The sequence below is a fragment of the Ziziphus jujuba genome, chromosome 8 (genome assembly GCF_031755915.1).
Source record: "Ziziphus jujuba cultivar Dongzao chromosome 8, ASM3175591v1".
In the NCBI taxonomy this organism is placed as follows: domain Eukaryota; kingdom Viridiplantae; phylum Streptophyta; class Magnoliopsida; order Rosales; family Rhamnaceae; genus Ziziphus; species Ziziphus jujuba.
In genome coordinates this window covers 22,735,220-22,757,064 of record NC_083386.1, presented here as the reverse complement: position 1 = coordinate 22,757,064, position 21,845 = coordinate 22,735,220, and the positions used below count along the sequence as shown (strand labels likewise).

Below are 21,845 nucleotides of genomic sequence, written 5' to 3'. Positions count from 1 at the left end.
TTGATGAAGAAGGGCCAAATAGTGATGATCATATAACTAACTAATGCAATCTGTTGGCACTTAGCCCTTCTAATAACTAGTTTCTTTGGTAAACCTGCTGAGTCGTAACTTGATTTCATGTTTTGCATGGTTAATGGACAATTCAATTGAAATTTTATAGTCTGGTAGCAAAGTTCACCACTTTCTCTTATTTTCTTGTTTATTCCATAACCTCGTGCTTTTACTAAAATTTATGTTCTTCCTCCTGTAGAAGATTAAGGAACAAGAAGTTGGAAGACTGGGAAAACTACCAACTGTATCTCATAAATATAAGGGAAGACAGCTGATGCCAAAATCTGAATTTCTAGGCACATGGACTGCGACACTTAAAAGTAGGGTTATTTCACCAAAATCTCAATCTAAAAATGTGGAGTGTTTAGCAACAGGTATAGTCATGTAGGATTTATGCAGTATTGTTTTAATAATCTAATATTGGTAATAAAAGAAAACTAATGTTCTGGCATTTTAGGGTCAAATTCTGAGGCATTAACGGTCTCACATGCTGAAGAGTCTTCTCCACTTCCTAATGAGGTACATCTAAAGCTTTTATGAGTTCTATGAAATTGTTTGAATGATCTAGTGAGACTTAGTGATATTGTAACCATACGAGGAAGCAACCCTAGTAAAATTAAAGGAAAGAGAGATTTGGGCAGAAGGATTCAGTCTTAGAAGTGTTCAGTCTTACCTATTGTCATGACAGTACATATTATTGTACCATTTGGTCACTTTTGAAGCAACGGTGTCCATTTTGGATCTGCTGTCATCAATACAAGATTATATATCAACCTATGTCTTTGCCACATAAGTTGTATGCCTTTCAGGCACAAATCACAAACTAAACTTTGAAGTGCTGTTCGAACTTGTTGGAAAGACTAACATGCTGCATATCCAAAACTTCTTGGAAATATTTATTGTTTACACTATCATTTAAGATTCTTTTTTTTTGGGGAGTGTCAATTTTTATTTTTGTTGATGCTTATAAATCTCCAACTAAGTTTGCAATTGTACCTTTTGCCTAAATAGAGATGCTGATGCCGCTATGATTCCTCTATGTTTATTTGTTCCTCTGAATATTGGTAATTATAATGTCTGTCTTTTATTCATGTTCGAGATTAAAATGCAGAATGATGTTGGAGTGAGTAATGAAATACAAGGAAAGCGAAAAGAAGATAAATTATCTATTGCAATTGGGCAAGCTGCAGCACTAGGTATGTAATAAGCCAAGGTACCAATTACGGTTTGCTGGTAAATTGTTTTTCATTACTACTTTGTGTCAACGTTTTTAGGTAAGCAACAAAATGGAGCTCGAATTATTGCTGTAGATTGCACGGCTGATAAAGTTCAATTGCCTATGACTGCACTGATTGAAGTTTCTGGTATGGGGGGCCTTATTGCTATTGTAAAATTATAAGACACTTTTGGGAAACTAATCTCTGTCAATTTTATAGGTGATCAACTGGATAGAGCCGCAGGTGTTGGTAATTGTAGAACTGATAAATCTGAATTGACTGTGGGAGTTTCAGGTATGGAGAGCTTGCTGCTATGTAATAATTTAAAACCAAAATTAGGGAAATAAATTTTTTTCCATTTTGTTAGCAAGCAACCGCATAGAGCTGGTGGTATTTAGGATAGTGATAAATCTGATAATGCATCGAGGTCTGTCTTAATTCTGTAGGCTCTGAAGAAGCACTCAGAGATGGAACAGCTCTAGTCTCTGCAACAGATTGTTTGGCAGAAGAAGCTATGTTGGTTGTTTCTAATAATAAACCTTTATCAATGTATATCAATGAAATTTGTTCTATAGAAAATGCCAATTACTCAGGTAAGTTGTCACAAATTTCCAAATTCGGATGAGTTGTGTTGCTGTAATTTATTTGATTGATGACTAATTATTCTTTAAAACTTAAGCAATTCAGTTGCCAACCTAATGGAATAGGTTCTACAGGTGACATTGAGCAAAACAACGGTCTATCTTTGCCTTTTGCGAAAACTTTTTCAATTTGGCAACAATTTGAATCAATGGAAGTATTCAGAAAATTGCCTCAAAATCCCCATTTTCAGCCTTTAATGAAGTCTAAAAGGTTATGTCGAGAGGGATTAGCTATTGGCAATATGTTTACCTTTGTTTTTTTGGTTGAAATGATTGCAAAGTTGGAAATAGATGCTCCTGCAGAATTAGTCAATGACGCTACTGAAGCACTTGTTGAATTGGAAAAGATGGGGTTCAATGTCAAGGCATTACGAGGTCATCTGAATGAGTTGCAATTAATTCAAGCTAAGTTGAGACAACTTCAAGATGACTCAGAAGAGGTCAAAACTAAGATCACTTATTCCACTCGTAAGAGGACCAATGTTAATGAAGAAGTTTACGAGCTTTGCAAGGAGATGAAGAAGTTGGTAGAAAAGAAGGCAAGGCTAATTACCGAGTCAGTGGCCATTAGCACTGAGCTAGATATGTGGCAATCAGTAGATGCTGATATTATGGAAGACATCTCAAGGATGAAACAAAATTTCCTTGTCCTCCGTCGAGTTTGATTATCATGTATTTAGTTTGGTATTTTTGAAGCATCATGGTGATAGGCCATGGAGTTGCTAGATATATATTTTTGGCTTCATGGTAAGTCATTTAAACTGGTTTTGTGAATCTATATAAAGCTATATACCACGACTACTTACAAATTATTCAAACTGGTTTTGTGAATCTGTATAAAGCTAAACATAATCAATTTTGTGTCGTTTGAATTTAATATATATTTAATCTATTCTTATTACTTCTTTTTTCTCTATTTACTTATGATACTACTCTATGCTTTTCCGTACTCTGCAACTGAGAGTGGGAAAAAAATGAAAATAGAAGTTGAAAAAAGAAAATGTTATGTGGCTTTTCAGCTTTCCTATGCAGGAAATAACATCTTTGCTGTGAAGGTTGCCTTGTTGACTAGCAGTGGTTCTAGATAGCATTCTGTTTTTCATACAGCCAAACCACAAATTACATCACAAAATTAAAATGGCCATATGAGGTAATCAAACCTTTAATTCAAGTTCTGGACTAGGAGCTTGCAGGCTATGGTTGAATTTGCTATAAGAACAGAATAAGCATACTAGGACAGATAGAAACACACACACACACACCACCCACACCCCCCCCCCCCCCCCGGGACCCAATGGTACATTGAAGAGAAAGAAATGGGTATATAACTCCCATTATGTGCTAGGATCATTCCCAAAAATATTCTAGTACCAAATGTTTCTATAATCCAGTGAGCTTTAGAATCCCTGAGAAGTATATGCTATTTATTTATTTATTTATTTCCTCTTTTCATCAAGAAAAGTAGCTAATTTGTAGCTTTAAAATTATTCCTTGCAGATTTTGAAGCTGTATATGCTCATGGAACATAGTTCTGATTTGCCTTCCGTGGCTGTTTTTTATTTTTCTTATTATTATTATTATTATTATTATTATTATTATTATTATTTTGGGTAATATTTGCCTTCTGTGGCTTGAGGTTTTCATAAAAAACAGGTGAGGAAATGTAGTTCGAAAATATGCTTCATCAACGTCTAATATGAGTCAAGGAAACATTGCTGGACTTGGATACAGGATAACATAAAAGTGGCAGGTTGTTGCAAACTCATCTTCTTCACTTCATACTCAGAAAGCAGCCAAATGTGGCCAGTAAAATGCAGCATATATGCTATGCCAAAAAGCTTGCAAAATTGTAACACAAGGATACTGTCTTAGTGTCTAGATTGTGGTGCATATAATACATCTTCTCATTTAGGACAGTAGATTTTGACAGTGATTGACTTTGGGATTATTGAAAATAAAGCTTTATATACATTGTTGGGTCTTCTTTCTATTGGCTTAAGCTTTTGGGATAAATGATGATTTAATATAGTGTTAAAGCCTTGGTGATCAAGAGGTTTTGTTTGAGTTAATTGAATTGTTATTTGCATTATTTCACAAGGTTCAGTTTTTTCTCCCCTTAATGGTCTTAGATACATCATTATTGGGCCAGCTTCCTAGTCATAGTTCTTCGTATGAGTTTTTTTGAAAAATAGCCACCATATAAATCAAAATTTGAAAAATAACAAATATATATATTTTTTAAATCTAACCAACTGTGGATAAAAATACTCTTAATTAAATTGAAAATTACAGAATATTTCTTTCTTACCCTTTCCTTTTTCTCCTTGTCTCAAATAAACATCTGTTTTCCTTTTGAAAAAAACATATTCTCTTTTTCCTTGGCATTTTGTCTGCTCTCACTCTCTTCTTGTTATATTTTCTCACTTTTGAAGATGAAAATGTGCGAAATGATGTGAAATTATCCAAATAAACAACCATTCTTGCATTTTCTTACTTTTGTATTTTTTAAGATTTTTTTGATATGGGTATGTAATAAATTAGTTTATAAGCTGTTATATTTGAGTCTAAATATACTTAGATGACATATGGTATGATTATGAGGGAAAATTTGTGTATAACTGAAAAATAGCAAAAACTAGTAAAAGCGAAGGAAAATTGGCGAAAAAGATAAACTTCAATCATTTTCTGCTAGTTTTTCAGTTTCCGCTAGTAGGAAAACGTTATATTTAGCCCAAAAAAAAAAAAAAGGCAGAATCAATTTTTTTAGACAGTTAATATGTTTGTTTAGTATTATTTATATTTTTATATATTTATTAATTTAGTTTAATATTATTCATTAAATTTAAAATGATGATATTATAATTGCTGTTTTATATGATGGAACATTGATGCAAAATGATGGTGGTTGGCAAAAGATGTACAAAATTAGAGTTAGAGGATGAGATTTTCAATTCTATTGAGATAGATCGAACTGAATATTTGCTAAAGCTAAAATGGATATATTAGTATTCCACCGCGACGGACCGAGGATGCAACACATACCATCTCAAGGTGAAGATGTTATTGGATGTAGATGTAGCCGATGCGGTGGTATTAGACATTATAGGCAGAGATGTACGAATCTATTGTCTTATGCTTCGAATTAGGAATTTTTAATTTAGTGTGTCATAGTTATGCAGTTTAAATTTATATCTTTTGACAATTATCATATACTCATGGATATATATTATACTCGATGGAAATGCTTTTTTATGTTGTAATGATGATGTAGTACTTACTTAGAAAATTAATTTAATAATGTAATCTTAAATTAAAAGAGGCATTATGGGAAAACTACGGAAAGGAGAAATTTTTGTCATAAAGGAAGCTGATTACAAAAGATTACTTGGAATGTCTCTATTATTTTGAAAAGGAAAACAAAGTGTATCATATGTCCTTTTTTTAATTGGTTAAAGATTTTAAAAGTTAATAAATTATTTTATAAGATTTTAAATGTCAATGATTTTAAATCCATCGGTCTTTCAGTCAATTCATGACATATTTTGTTTCCACTTTCATTTTCAATTTTTTTTTACCCCAAAATTAATTTATTCTTCTATTGAAACGGCCTTTTCGACTAGCGGAAATCAATTTCCCACAAGAGGAATTTTTTTTCGACTAGAGGAAATTTTTTCCGATAAGCGGAACATTTTCCAGCAGCCATAAATGAAATGCACCTAAGGGGATTGTGTAAAATTGAAATCTAATAAAAAATGTCACATTTTCAAAATAGATTAGTTATTGACATCAAAATTCATTATCCTCTTTGTAAAATGAACATGAAAATCAATCATTATCTTTACATTCAAAAGGCTATGAATATGATGAAGTAAGAAAACAATAATTAAGTTGCAAAAACGTAACAATTAAGAAGATATATTGTTCATCAATCCACCACCTAACTCATATACTTAGTTCCTTGTTATGCGCCTCGTGAGTATACTTCTAAAAAATACTATGTCATCTTGTGTGAAGTTCATGAGTAATCCGTCATGTAAAAACTCAATGCATTTGAGCATAAATATACCATAGTCACCACTGCAAAATGCCACAAAAACGCATTTGTTTTAGTTTCAGTATGCAGGCAGGAGAGGGAAAGAAAGAGAGATAAAAAAAACATATGAAAAAAAACATAAAAAAGGATATTATGGTTTGAATGTGTTAAAAATTGGCTAGTTTTTACAAAAAATAAATTTTTTTCCATTTTTAAAATTTTGATATGCACGGTGACTATTTTTCAAAAAAACCCATTAACAAATTAAAAGTCCAAACTAAGTAGGCCAAAATTTTAAAAGTAGTTGTATGGGGAATTTAGCCCAATACCCTTATTTGAAATGTGTTAATGAAATCTACCCACCTTGATTGAATTTTTTTTGTTTTACCCTTTCATTTTCATATATTCCCAAATTATCCTTTTCAAATATCAAAAAGGAAAAATCAAGCCCTAAACGGAGCATGACGAAGAAAGAGAGGAAGAGAAAGTGAGAAAGAATGGCAAAACGACTTGGGATGAGCAAAGAGTTCTTCAGGAGGAGGGACGGAAGTCAATAATCATCGTTTAGATGGTTTCTTCCTTGTCAAATCTAAGATGAAAGTGCAGGGATTAAAGCGTGGAACTGAAAGCCTATCTAGGAATTTGCAGGTGATTTATGCTTTGTCGCTGGACAAGTCAAATCTGGCTGTTTCAAAATATCAAGCGGAGTGCATGGATGCTAAAGGATTAGTAGAACCAAACCATCAAACTCCAGAGGTAAGTTGCTGTGAAATATGTTTATATAACTTATATTCTCAATTTTATTTTATTTTTCTAAAAATAATTAATTTCACATCAAGATTCAACGTTTTGGAACTTCTAAATTACTCCTTCATTCATAGTTTGTCACAATTAGACAAAAGATAATGGCATATCTGGTTTTTGCTTGAATTATTCACTTCTTTATTTGGTAGGCCAATAATTCCCAAGGAAAATACTTTATAAAGGAATATGACTTTGTAAACTATAATGTCTTTTTTTTTTGGAAGCTATTTGGGACATGTTGAGAGAAGTATTTTTTAATTCAAACTTGTCCACCCCCCCCCCCCCCCCCCAAAAAAAAAAAAAATCCCAAGTTTCATTATCATAGATTTTTAAAATTTTTGTTCCTTCTTATATTTTCCACGCACCAAATACTAAAGAATTTTCAAAATCATTTTCTGGAAAATGATTCCTCATTGAAATAATGTAATAAACATTTTAGTGTGTTATTCATACAAGTAAAACATTTTCCTTAAGATTTCTTATTGGACTACTAAAAAAAAAAAATTTTAATGGAGTGAATTATTTATTATTATTGTGTTGTAAATTAAAGTGCTTAGAGTTTGGATGTTTATCTCTAGGCAATATATCTTTTATTTGAATTTCTTATGGATTATTTGAATAGACTAGCTTCAACCATTTGAAGGTTTCTAAATTAGAAATGGAAAGTTAAAAGGACATTTCTTTTTCCTTGACCCATAATTTCTATGGCTCTAAAAGTTTCTTGACTAGATCATGGAAGATAGCTAAATGTTAATGTGGACCATGTTGTAATTATATACCTTAAATTAATAATAAATAAAAAGTTACAATGCTGATAATGATTTATATTAAGTTTTACACAGCTTTCTAGACAAAATGCTTGCTAGTTTGTTTTCAGAATTTATAATGATAAAAACTAGGGCTTGAGGTTTTGTTTATTTGCCATAAATGTTTGGCATGTTCATCTTATAGTTCATACAACAAAGAAAAGTATGAAAGCATTACCATCAATGGGTCCTAATATGTTGCTGGATGTTACCTTGCGGAAAGATGCCCAGCTTCAAATATTATGCAAACTTAATGAACCTAAAATATCCTAGCCTTGAGAGGATTTAGTCTCTCAAACAATAATTTAAAGTTAAATACAAATTCTCTATTATTGTAATAAAAGCATTAAAACAATCTTTGGTTGTTTTCTTCTATACATGGAAATTAAATTTACAACCAATGGAGTACCAAAAAAAAAAAAAAATGATAATGAATGTAAATGACCATAAATTTTCTTGCTCCCTATCTATTTGAGAAGATTTTAACAAGAAAACCTTGCATGTGTTTGAAGTCATGAACTACCTTTGATACTTATTGAAAACTAAATAGACAATTTATGTTGGTGTTGCTTGTCTTGGGACAATTTTGTTTGGTTACCATCTCAGATACGACTTACTCTAGCAATAAGATAGCATGCTCTGTTTTGCTTTGAGCTTTTTTAATTTAATTTCAATATTAAAGTAAGAGGTAGTACTGCATAATATTTATTACAGGATACATGATATAATTACAAATCTCAAGTCCTTGTTACTTTTTTCTTTAGACACAACCTTCCAAGTCTTTTAATATAAACTTATTCCGTGCATGAGGTTTACCATAGTGTTCTTGTTTATTTGCTGTAGGGTTGTCAACATCTCTCTTGAGTACCCTTTCAAGGATCTTGGGATTGCTGAAAATATTATATTACAAGGCTTGAGCAATAATTCTTACCTTTGTTTTTTGTATTTGGTTTTTCCCTTTTCTAGCTGTTTTGTTTTTTTAATCACAATTTTTCTTTTCTTATTAGAAGTTAGAACAGCTTATATATCATATTAAATGAAGTAAAGTGTAAGAAACATTTATCATTTTACATTTCTAGTTGAAATTCAAGATATATTTATTCCAATTCTGATATACTTTTCTTCCATTTGATGTTCTTACCTACCAGAAGGATCACAATGATAACTAGTGTATCTACTGGAAGTGGCAAACTGAACTATGGAGTGAATGATTTCAAGGAAAATTGTTGTAAAAGATCTTCATGGATCACCAGCATGACTTTTAGCATATGCATACAGAAAGAAATTTCATGATATGCTAAGGATCTTAGTACTAAAAACAGTTTACATGTACTAAATCTTACTAGCTGGGGGTATGTTATAGCTTAAATCTTAAGCTGGATGTGTATTTAGTTTATCCACTTAATCATGCTATATAACAACTATGCAATGTTCTATACATGTTATTAGTAGTCCTATTGGTAACGTTGTGCTTTTATATTTTGCTTATGCTATCTTAGTAGTCCGTTGGAAAAAATATTAACATAGATGCATTGAAGAAATGTATTAGTACAAGACAATGGTGTCATATATATTATGAAATAATTGCAATAACAATTATGGATAGGATTGCCTAAAGGTGATATATAAACCTATTCTTTCATCTTGTATTTTAATTGGTAAAAAAGTAAATTTATGCCCCTGTTTTTTATTTCTTTCATGCACAAACTATATATATGTATATATATATATATATATATATATATATATATATATTACGTGCATCGGTAACAATGAGTTATAATGTTTTTTCAAAGTATAACTCATGGGCTTGGTTTATCTTAGGATTGCATTTTTCATCTTGCCATGGCATAATAAGTTACTGTGGAGATTGGTGGCTCAAAAAAGGAGGTATAATATTAAACCAAAAATATATTTCAATGAACTTTACACAACTTTATTATCAATTAAAGACGTAAATATTTGAAATATATTTCTATTTCATTCACATTTACATACTTTTTAGTCATGATTCTTTCAAGAAAAAAGGTATATATTAAATCATAATTTTAGTTCTTGGGTTGCTGCAAATACATATCGATGGCAGAATATGATGATCACATATTAGAAAATTTTAAGGTCTATTTCATTTTTCTACATTAAGCCCACTCAAACTATCCCACTTGCAAATTTTGATGATCCAATTGGAAATTTCGCCAATAATCATCAAGAAGATTTTATATTTTGGAGTTAATATTCTTTGCCTTGTGGTATTGGATAAGAGTCAGACATTATATTCCATTAGTTGCTCAAATTAATATTCATATGTTTTGTACATTGAAAAACATTTAATATTTTTGTGGTTAGGTTAAGATACTAGTTTTGTACATTTGAAATTTGACTCCTAACAAATTCTGCAAAATGCCTACACCTTAGTTGAAGAATTCTGAAGGTCTTTTATCGACTGCAGTAAACTCTTGTGAGTGGATTATTTAAATACTGCATAGAGCAGGTAATTCACTAGAAGAATTCTAATAGTAGTTATATTTCTTTGTGATAATATACCTAAAACAAATTTGGAAAAGGAAGGTGTATTTGCTATATGATAATAATAATTCCGATACATAGCTGCATTAGCCATTCCTTACGATAGTTACTTGGTTACATGGATGACTTTCTTTCTTTGTTTTTCCTTTTATAAACAAAGAATCTGAAGATAGTTACTCTCATTCTTTGTTTGACAGATTCAACTTAAAGAAGCTCACATATGAAGAAAGGAAGAACCAGTTAATTGAAGGATTGACTAAATTTGGGCAGTGGTATAAATTTTCAAAGGTACATAGCCTAAATTTTTCTCCTTAATTTTGTCTTTATTTTTGATGAAATATGGAAGAATGTGAATTTTTTATGCTGAGGAATGTGGATTTTGTACGCTGGAAGAACTATATGTTGTGTTTTTTTGTATGCTAGAAGTATGGAGATTGAAAACTGAATTGTGGAGAATAGAAATTGAAGTTTTGGAAGAATTCTATGTTTTGTTTGGTTTTTTCATTGTATATTCTATTTAACTTGAAGTTTTATTTTGTTTATTTGCATTATAAGGTCATATGAATGGTGATATTGACATATTCTCCATCAACTAGCTAAAGCAAAATTCTAAGTGAATTAGCTCATAATGTATATCACGTGTGCAATATCTTTGTCCCCAAAATTCATATTTATGTAGACTCACATATAATGTGCATCATAGTTTTGTTCACATATTGTTTAATATATTATGTAAGTTGTTTCATATATTCAAAGTCTAAATACACTACTATATCTTGGTTGTTTACTTTTATTTTCAAAAAAAAAATTTAAAGCATTTTATCCTCCTAATGCAGCTCTCTTATGTTAACTATGATTTGGAGGAAATGGATTTTATTATGTCCATGAGAGAAAATAACTTGATGACCTTTTGCTTTATTCTTTTATATGACATTCTCTAAATTATTACCATGTAGTTTTGTATGTTATTGGTGTTTGATTTGTTTACCTAAAGAGCTTTTCTTTTATGTTGTCTAACTATATACTATAAACTTTTCTTTAGGAACATGGATACAACCTTTTTTCTTTGGGGACATGTTTACAACCTGTCTTTATCATAGTGTTGGGAATGAGGAGTGTACTTGATTAGGTTGGTAAAATTTCTGTCTGAAAGTCTTTACACACTTTTCAATTTATTAGAGTTGATTTTCTCTAGATTGCATCATTCATTTCATAAGCACCCTTATTTGGTAGTCACTGAAGCATATTATTCATTTAAATTTGACAGATAATGCAGATGCCGTATAGAGAAACCTGGCTTTCCTTGTGTCCATGCAACTGCAGCATGTAAGCATCAACATATTTCTCAAGGAGAGAAGCGTCATCAATATAGATGCGGGAGGTGCAAATAGATTGGTCACAGCAGCCGATCATGCTCAACCACCATACCTTTTGATCGCACTGCCAACCAACAACACCATTCAACTGAAGGACCATAAATAGCTCTATGCTATATTAAGACAATGGGGGCATGTTATGTGGTATGCGTGTGTTATGCAACGTAGTAAGGAATGCAATTAGTAGCTCAACCGCGTAACGTGTGTTTTGGCATAATAGATGTTGGTTTTATGTGTTGTTTTGTTGGAAAAGTCATCTGTCATATTGTATTGATAGAATATCAATAACCCTAAACAGAAAAAACTCCAAAAATTTGGAAAAAGTTCTCAAATTGGCAAAAATATTTGGTTACCGTAGGTTTCATCAGTAATTATCGAAACCCCTGTGGTAATCACATTTTTCCAATTTTTTGGCCCCCACAAGTTCCCTAATGTGTGTTCAATGAAAAACATGTAAAATATACATTTTTCAATGATCTTAAAGAGAAGAAACCCCAAAAGTTCTGAAAAAGTTCTCAAATTGGCACAAAAATTTGATTACTGTAGGACCTTTGATAATTACCGATGAAATCTACGGTAATCAATTTATACTTGCTGGAAAAATTACCGTAGAAATTATCGATAATTATCGAAACCCCTATGGTAATCACATTCGACAACTTTTTTGGCCCCCACAAGTCCCCTAATGTGTGTTAAATGAAATAACATGCAAAATATACATTCTTCAATGATCCTAAGGGAAAAAAATCCCAAAAGTTCTGAAAAAGTTCTCAAATTGGCACAAAAATTTGATTACCGTAGGGCCTTCGGTAATTACCGATGAAACCTATGGTAATCAATTTATACTTGCTGGAAAAATTACAGAAGGTTTCATTGGTAATTACCAAAACCCCTGTGATAATCATATTTTACCAATTGTTTGGCCCCCATAAGTCCCCTAATGTGTGTTAAATGCAAAAACATACAAAATATACATTCTTCAATAATACTAAGGAGAAAAAACCCCAAAAGTTCTGAAAAAAATTTTAAATTGGCAAAAATATTTGATTGCCGTAGAGCCTTCGGTAATTACCGATGAAACCTTCGGTAATTTTTCCAGCAAGTATAAATTGATTACCATAGGTTTCATTGGTAATTACCGAAGGCCCTATCGTAATCAAATTTTTGTGCCAATTTGAGAACGTTTTTAGAACTTTTAAGGCTTTTTCTCCTTAGGATCATTGAAGAATGTATATTTTGCATGTTTTTACATTTAAAACACATTAGGGGACTTGTGTGGGCCAAAAAATTGGTAAAATGTGATTACCACAGGGGTTTCGGTAATTACCAATAAAATCTTCGGTAATGTTTCCATAGATTTCATAGGTAATTACCGAAAGCTCTATGGTAATCAAATTTTTGTGCCAATTTGAGAACTTTTTAAGAACATTTAGGATTTTTTCTCCTTAGGATCATTGAAGAATGTATATTTTGAATGTTTTTGCATTTAACACACATTAGGGGACATGTGGGAGCCAAAAATTGGTAAAATGTGATAACCATACGGGTTTCGATAATTACCGATGAAACCTACGGTAATTTTTCCAGCAACTACAAATTGATTACCATAGGTTTTATCGGTAATTACCGAAGGCCCTGCGGTAATCCAGAACCAAAGGACGTTGCTCACCATTAAAACAGCAATTGAAGATCTACCAAAACCATCACGTGGACCAAAATTGAAATCTAGAACCAAAGGACTAATTAGGAAGCAAAACATATTCCCAGCTACTTCAATTGCTTCTCCAACCTCCTTGATGCAGATTTTTCAAAAGAAACCTTGGCGAGCAACGTCAAAAACTTAAAAACACCCACAAATCCTAGTAGAATCATAACAAAATCGTCATTTGCTAAAGATCCAGATTCTTCGGATCCACCATTCAAGTATTTCTGAAGCAACAAAGAAGAAATAACCACAAGCGAGAAGGTAAAAATATTCCGATACTCGTAGAAATAAAGGTGAGATTGAAGATGGGCATGGTCGAGCATTAGCCTGAAGATCTGAGCATTGCTTTCATCGAACTCAAACTTGTTGTCCTTGGATTTGGTCCTCTTTCTAATCTCAGCATTGGTTTTGGATGAAAACCTAGAAGTTGAATCGAAGGAGCCATAAAAGGTTTTCTTATATTAGATCTAAAATAAAGGACATCCAGATCTTTTAAAATTTTTTTAAGGGTGTAATAGATATTAAAGGGCAAAACAAAAAAGTTCACCAATGCAAGGGTATATATTGTCATGGCTCTTCTAAAGATGGCATTGGGCCAAATTCCCCTAGTTGTATGTATTATGACTGAGCCAGTCAAGCACGTGTGAGTTGGACACTAAGATCCATGAGTCAAACCCAATCCCAGATTTCAATCATCTTGTATCGGCTTTCCATCCGTGGTGGATGGGTGGGCCCATAAACCTAGGCTAGAGGGGTGCTGAATTGGGGGGGAAAAAGCCAAGGATGCTCACGTCTCCTCTTTAAAATGTCCACTTTTAAAGAATCTAATTTTATCCATTATTCATTTATTTAGCTTGGTAAATTATCTATTATATCTTTTTTATTGATGGACTCAGATGGATTTTTTCATCTCTCACACTATTAGAGAGAGAAATAGAGAGGGAGATGGAGAGAGGGAGTGAGTGATGGATGGGGTTACTTCATCCATAATTGTGAAATTTACTTTCTTTTCGCCAAACCACCTTCATATAAAGTAATTAAGATGATGCTACTAGACTTTTGCTTCTTGCCTTTCCCCACCGTGATAATGTCAATGTTTTGAAGTTTCCCACCCGTGGAATAAAGCATATTTCGATTTGAGGATCCAAACTTATGAAAATAAATGTGTATTAAACAAATTACATGGAAAAGAAAACTAAAAAAAATTCAACAACAAATAACTAATTAAGAAATGAAACAAAGGAAAATATGAAAGAAAAAAAAATGAAGAAAAAAAATCATGTCAATCTAAGATTGAAGGTGACACACCCGACTTCTATGGTGGGGGTGGGATGGGGAAAGAGCGGGTAGTCATCTGTCCCACATGGTAAAGGTGGGGTGGAAAGGGGGTGGGGTGTCTAATTGGGGATGTACATCTAGACAAAGTCACCTTTCGCACTTTAATTTCTTAAATATAATTTCTTCTCAATATGATCCATTAACACTCGTGACAACATCAATTAAGACTAGCCCTCTCCATCTCCATTGCTACCATAAGGCAGCATGACCACCTCCCCACCTTACTTCTACCCAATGATAAAAATATCGATATCGACGGAAATATCGAGAGTATGATTTTATAGAAATATCGATGGAAATGTCGATAATCGATGAAAATGTCAACAAAATTACGAAAATTATAAATATTTAATTTAAAATATAGATTTTTATATATAAGATAATTAATATAATAAAATAATATAAAAAATATAGTAATTAAATACAATGATAATAAAGTAGTCTACACATATAGTATGTTACCATAATAAAAATCATTACTTCAACCTGTACAAGCAGAAATAGACCTTTTTAATAATAAATACATAGAATTATCTTAAACTAACTAATAGATTTTGTAGAGCTACAATTTAGGAGTTTTATATATTTTACCTCTTAAAAAATAAAATTGATTTGTGTATTAGAGATTGATGACAATAATTACTTTTCAAATTTAGGTTAATTTTGTCTTCTTAACTAGAGACAATCTAATTTCATTTTTTAAAGAGTTTGTATCTCTATTTCCAATATATTAAGGGAAAAATCAATTTGTTAAAAAGTAAGTAAAGATCACACATCAAACTCTATTAATTAAAACATTTGAATTTATTGAGTTACCTAATCCAAAACACAAGCAAAAAAAATATTAAAAAAAAAAGATAAAAGAAAAAGCACTCTCTTCGGGCTTGGGGAAGCAAGCATGTGGAGACACATCAAAGTTTATCAATTAAAGAGTTGCCTGACACAAAATGACAAAAAACAAGCCAAAATAATAATAAAAAAGTAAAACAAAAGAAAAAGTAAAATAACCCATCATATCTCTCTCTCTCTCTCTCTCTCTCTCTCTCTCTGTGCAAACTGTTCACCCATCTTGAAACTGCATTTTGTTTGATCTTATGAGTCCAACTTTTCCTTTGAACCTCTAAAACCGATTTTCTACTGCACAAACACCATTCCTATGCAAATAGAAACAACATCAGCTTTTCTCTAATGGGCTTAAAATATTAACTCAGATCGACAACAACAGTAACTTAAATTTTCACTTCTTGGTATCGATCGGAAATATCATTAATATCGATGATTTTTTCATAGATATCTGCCAGAAAATTGCATTTTCGTCGATATCCATCGATAACATCGATATTCATTGACAATGGTGACTTTTCCACAACACACCAAATAGAAATTTCTTCCCCCACTTTATCAGTGTTGTTGCTCATCGAAATCCGACATTTCGCTAAAGTCTGTGACTTTTTCTTCACTACCCCTACTATGAGAGCGGGATGGGTCATCTTCAACTTGGGGTTAACATTTTGTTTTTAATTTTTTTCTCTAATAATTTACTATTAAAATTAAAAATTATTATCAAAGCAAAAAAAATCCAGTAATATTGTTCACCATGGCTACTTTAATATCAAGATTATAAGAGCCTCAATTGGGTAGCAAAATTCTACAGATCTAATGGGTGGCTCCAAATCACAACACCCCATCAATTTTTGCGGTCTCTGTGATTTTTCACCATTAATCATTTGTTTGCTCGCCTAGATATATATATATATATATATATATATATATATATATGGTAATACTATAGTACAGTCCATCCACATATGAATCCGCACCATAAACGATGTTTTTTATAAAAAAAAAGTTGTCTATGATGTTAAGACGATGTTTTTTTTTTTTTTTTTTTTTTTTTTTTAAAACATTGTCTATGGTGAGGATCCGCATGTGGACGGACCGCACCATAGGCACGCCCTATATATATATATATCCATATATATTTTTATCTTTTCTATATATATGCCCACTACCAATTTATTTTTCTGTTCATTTAGTTTAAAGTAAACCAAACTTCTTCTGTGTAGGTTTGTTAGTGAAAGATGGAAGACTTAACAGATGGGTTCTTGGGAAAAAGAAAAAAAAAAAGATGAAGGGTATAATGGATAATTTACTAGGATAAATGGATGGATAAGAAACCGCACCATAGACACGCCCTATATATATATATCCATACATATTTTTATCTTCTATATATATATGCCTGCCATCAATTTATTTTTCTCTTCAATTTGTTTAATGTAAACCAAACTTCTTCCATGTAGGTTTGCTAGTGAAAGATGGAAAACTTAACAGATGGGTTCTTGGGAAAAAGAAAAAAAAAAAGAAAAAAAGAAAAGATGAAGGGTATAATGGATAATTTACCAGGGTAAGTGGATGGATAAGAAAGAAAGGAAAAAAAAAAAATGAAAGGTATAATGTATAATTTACCAGGTTAAATGGATGGATAATAGGTAGAATTATGTCTATAAAAATGCGGATATTTTTCCTTTTTTGGAGGAGGTGTAGACATTCTTGGTACTTTTTCTCTAATTGGGGCTCTGGTTGCATTTATTTGCAGATGGATGAATCAAAGGCCTATCACACAACTTGACCCAATCACTAACACAATGAATCAGTTTAATGCCCTATTTGGTTACGGGTCACTACAAAGCAAGGCTCAGTAGCAGAAGCGCTAAAAGTAAGTAAATAAACATTAAGCATATTTGATTTTCCAGCAATGTGGTAATATTTCCTTTTTGTGTAGAGATTTGAACTTGTATATACTTTGGTTTAATTAAACTACATAATTAATTGAAGGTTAGCAGCTTAAGTGTTGATTCCACACTACTTTTGAAAGCAAAGGTTTGTATTTCAGTGATCCAAGAAAATAAGAAAGTTTATCAGTAACAGATAACATAAACATGGGAATTTATATTTTGATTAATCTCATTGTGACCAAACAGGTTGGTGTATTGAAGCCGTTCAAGCCTTGTTTTGTCCAAACATATGCAAGTGGATCCAAATGAGGCCTAGCTTTAGCTAACTATACATTTTGACGCAGAAATAAAAAATTGTAAAAAACTAAAATTAATACATTGTATCCTAAGGGTATCTCTAATAGCTTTTTGAATTGCTACATTATTTTTGCCATATTAGAAATATAGACAAAGTCTAATAAAAAATATATATATATCCTTTATAATTCTATTTAATTACTCTGTGAAAATGACGTGATAAAAAATAAAATAGATATTGTCAAAGAGATTGTTTGTTTTAGATGGTTTCTTAAACAAGGTAACTTATCAAAACATTCTTTATCAAGATAATTTTCAAAATGAAAAAATAGATAAATAAATTATTATATTATTTTTGAGGGAAAAAAAAATATATATATATATATATATATAAATATTATTAATTAATTAAGATTTAAATAGAATCATTGGAAAATAATTTTTGGATTGAAAGTTTGTTAAATAGACATTTCTACTACATAGTACTATATTGAAACTCATATGTGTATGCCAAGTTGTAATTCAACTAGTACCAAATTAAAGTCACCTTCTGAAGTCATCAACATAAAACTGTCCGAATTTCATATCTGAGATTGAGAGCTAACTAGCCAAATCTACATCAATTAGGTGAGACCTAAAAGAAAACAAATATTAATTTAAGAACTAGACCCATTTTGAATCATAAAGCTTGGGCGTCAGGAAAAGAGAATAAAATCAATGGCTTTTCTTTGTTTCTTATGTGAAATTTAATAAAAGGAAAGGAAAAATCCGTAATAGCATATTGATTTTGGAGGAGAAGTTGTTCTAGTACTACCAATCAAATACAACATTTTTTTCAACAATGGGTTGTTTCCTTTTTCATTTAGATAATTAGTTGTTATTGCTACTCCCATACATTAGCAAACACAGAAATATACTTCACCCATAAAATGCACATCCAGGCCATAAAATGTGTGCGGATGAAATTACACATAATATGTGGAAATATATTACGCGATTATATGTAAAAAGATGAAATATTGAATCCTTTTTACTCCAAGGATAAATTAGTTTTATTATTATTATTATTATTTATATTTTAAATTTATAACCCACCCTATATAATGTATAATTATAAACTACTTGTGAGGAGTCCAGTCTTCTCCTAAAATCCAACCAATTAGGGTTTCAATCTTAGAGCCTTATAAATATGTAGTTAATTTTCAGTGCCTATTTTTAGAAAACATAGATTACAAACAACATAATTTTTTTAGGGATTCCATAGAGAAAGTTTTTAGAAAAGTTTTTTTGTATTAATTTCAAAGAGAATAATACATTTTTTTTCTTCACAAGATTTTCATGTTTTTATCTTTTTTTTTTTTTTGGTTGGTTTTATGTGTTTTCCGTGATCAGAGGATCAAACAAGTGGTATCAGAGCCTGGTTCAAAAGTAGGGTTCATCATCCACAAGCTCAAATAAAAGATTTGAGTATACCAGGAGGTAGATCTCGTCGAGACAAAGAGAATGAGCCTAACCAAACCTCCACTAGCTGCCGCACCCACCTACATTTGCCAGTCAAAGCTTTCTGTAGGTTTTCATGCACTGGTCAAATTTTTTTGCAGGTTTTCATGCGCCTCCCATGCACTATGTCCCTTTCAAGCGCCACGCGCCTCTCACCCGCCACAAAGCCGAGCAGCCAGTGAGTGTTGAGCGGAGTCATTGAGCCGAGCCAAGCTGATCCACATTGGTTGCCAACTCACCTGCACATGGTGACACATCATCCAGTCAACCACATCATCCGCCATATCAGCGGCGGTCCCATTTTTCTAAAATTATAAAAATACCCCTATATTTTTGGTATTTATAGATTTTTTTCAGAAGTTTTGACATTTTCAGTTTGACCCAAAACTTTTGGAAATTGCACTTTGATCTTAAATTTTGGAGATTCATATTTTAACCCGAGAAGAGTCAAATCCAACATTTTTTTACTATTGTGGACGCATTGGTGCAACCTATTTTGCAAAATTCAACTTCAATTTTTTAATAAATCTATTGCACATCAAGATGTCAATGGACGAATCATATTCAGAAGCTATGATCAAGTTTATTGCCACTAATTATGCACTTTGGAGACATTAGATGGAAGATTTTCTAAATTGTAAGGATTTGTTTGACCTTTTGGATGCTAAAGGAAGGAATCCCAATTCCACCAAAGAAGCTGAACAGGGAAACGATTGGTCAAATCCGACAATGGATCGATCACAGTGTCTTCCATCATATTGCGCAGGAAACAGACGCATACACTCTTTGAAGAAGTTGGAGGACATGTACCAAGCCAAGACTGCTCGAAATAAAGCTTTGTTGACAAGATGTTTTAAAGAATGGAACTTTGTAGCCAAGCATATCAGTATGTTTTAGAACTTGATAAATCAATTATTTATGGTGGAATTACAACTAGAGGATGAGGAACATGCACTTTTACTTCTTAGCACTCTTCCAGACAGTTGGGAAACACTAGTAGTCTCTTTTAGCAATTCGGTTCTTAACAACAAACTTACCATGGCTGTGGTAACAAATACCTTATTTAATGAGAAGGCTAGGAGAAAGGATATTGGCAATGATCAATCATATGCCCTTGTTATAGAGAAATGGGGGAGACAACAAGAAGATAATCATGACAGGAGGGGAGGCAGGAGGCAGAGTAGAGGCAGATCCACAGGTGAAAAAAGGCCAACATATAAGTGTCATTATTGTGGCTGAAAAAGTCACTTGAAGAAGTACTGTAGGAAGATGTTACAAGAGCAAGGGCAGAAAAGTAATCAATCGAAGAAGGATGGCGAAACTTTAGTCATTGTTAGAGGAGAAGTGACATATTGTTCCACATGTGAAGAATCATGCCTTCACATTTTAAACCAAGAATTCAAGTAGGTAGTTAATACTGCAGCATCCTACCATGTTACTCCGCATATAGAGTTTTTCAAAACATACAAAGTAGGAGACTTTGGCACAGTAAAATGAGAAATAACAATTTCGCTAAGATTGTTGGAACTGGTGATGTTCAGATAAAGACAAACATTAGACATATAATTACTTTGAAAGATGTCTGACATGTTCCAAACCTTCAGCTCAATCTGTGGCACCAGAGACTCGGTTACATGAGTGAGAAATGATTATCTATCTTGATGAAAAATAAGCTTAACATTATTTCCAAAGATACTGTACTAGATCCTTGTAATCGTTGTTTGTATGGTAAGCAGCATAGAGTCTCATTAAATCCTCTTCAACGAGAAGATCAAAGTTGCTTACTGTGGTGCATTATGATATTTATGGTCCTTTAGAGAAGGAATCTCTGGGTGACAACAAGTATTTTCTGACAATTGATGATGCTTCTTGAAAAGTGTGGGTTTATTTCCTGAAGATGAAGGATCAAATTTTATATCACTTCAAAAAGTTCCGTGCGATGGTAGAGTATGAGATAGGAAAGAAGCTAAAGTTTCTTTACTCAAAAAATGGAGGTGAGTATACTTTCTGAGAGTTTGATGCCTACTGTAGATGATAGGGTATTTGGCATGAGAAAATGGTCCCTCGCGCCCCACAAAATAATAGTGTAGCTAAAAGAAAGAATCGGATGATTATGGAGACGGTCAGAAGAATGATTAGTATGGCTAAGCTGCTAGCCATTCTGGGGAGCAGCTGTTTGTGCCACCTGCTATTTGATTAACAGATTGCCATTGGTACCGTTAAATTTTGAAATTCTAAAGAAAGTGTAGTTTAGTGAGAATCCTCATACTCTCATTTAAGAGTATTTGGATATTTAGTCTTTGCACAATGTATCCAAGGAGCTCAGATAGAAGCTCGATTCAAGGACTATTTCATGTATCTTTATCGGATATGGAGATGAAGTATTCAAATACAGATTATAGGATCCAAAGGCAAAGAAGATTATTAGAAACAGGGATGTAGTATTCCATGAAAACTAGACTATAGAAGATATTAAAAAACCCATGAAGTTTTCTAGTACTAGTGCCTATGATTTTGTTCCTGATTTATCACCAGCACAACTCGCCATAGATAATGACAAGGTGTATAGAAAATTACCAGAAGCAAAACAGGAGAAAGAAGAGGATGTTGAGTAGGGAGATACTCAAACACCAAAAGCTGTAGGACCTTCACAGCAGTCAAAGGATGGTACATCTCTTCGAAGATTTGAACGAGGCCGTATTCTATCAAAAAGATATCCAAAATCTCAATATATTCTGCTTACTGAAAAGGGGGAGCCAAAGAGTTTCTAGGAAGCTAATTCCCATCAAAATAGAGAAAAATGACTGCATGCA

At 32.2% G+C, this 21,845-nt stretch overlaps 2 protein-coding genes and 2 long non-coding RNA genes across 4 annotated transcripts in view; all 4 read left to right on the top strand.

Moving 5' to 3' along the window:
- The window catches only part of LOC107414083 (DUF724 domain-containing protein 3), an 85,338-nt gene that overhangs the window by 4,813 nt on the left and 58,680 nt on the right, over positions 1 to 21,845 (top strand). Inside the window, exons 6-7 of the mRNA XM_060819856.1 lie at positions 251 to 425; positions 509 to 570. Of these exons, the coding sequence (XP_060675839.1) occupies positions 251 to 425; positions 509 to 570 (237 nt within the window). The remainder of the gene's footprint in view (positions 1 to 250; positions 426 to 508; positions 571 to 21,845) is intronic.
- Positions 1,254 to 2,810, top strand: LOC125421258 (DUF724 domain-containing protein 5-like). The gene is made up of 4 exons (XM_048469580.2): positions 1,254 to 1,415; positions 1,488 to 1,562; positions 1,715 to 1,861; positions 1,976 to 2,810. The coding sequence occupies exons 1-4, from the start codon at positions 1,391 to 1,393 to the stop codon at positions 2,572 to 2,574; spliced, it is 846 nt and encodes a 281-aa protein (XP_048325537.2). The 5' UTR covers positions 1,254 to 1,390; the 3' UTR covers positions 2,575 to 2,810.
- Positions 6,414 to 9,283, top strand: LOC132805124 (uncharacterized). Its single transcript, XR_009640486.1, has 3 exons — positions 6,414 to 6,698; positions 8,396 to 8,600; positions 8,701 to 9,283. It is a non-coding gene; the product is annotated as an uncharacterized LOC132805124 (long non-coding RNA).
- On the top strand, positions 9,285 to 11,785 carry LOC125421259 (uncharacterized). Its single transcript, XR_007239505.2, has 5 exons — positions 9,285 to 9,442; positions 9,968 to 10,043; positions 10,276 to 10,366; positions 11,121 to 11,207; positions 11,346 to 11,785. It is a non-coding gene; the product is annotated as an uncharacterized LOC125421259 (long non-coding RNA).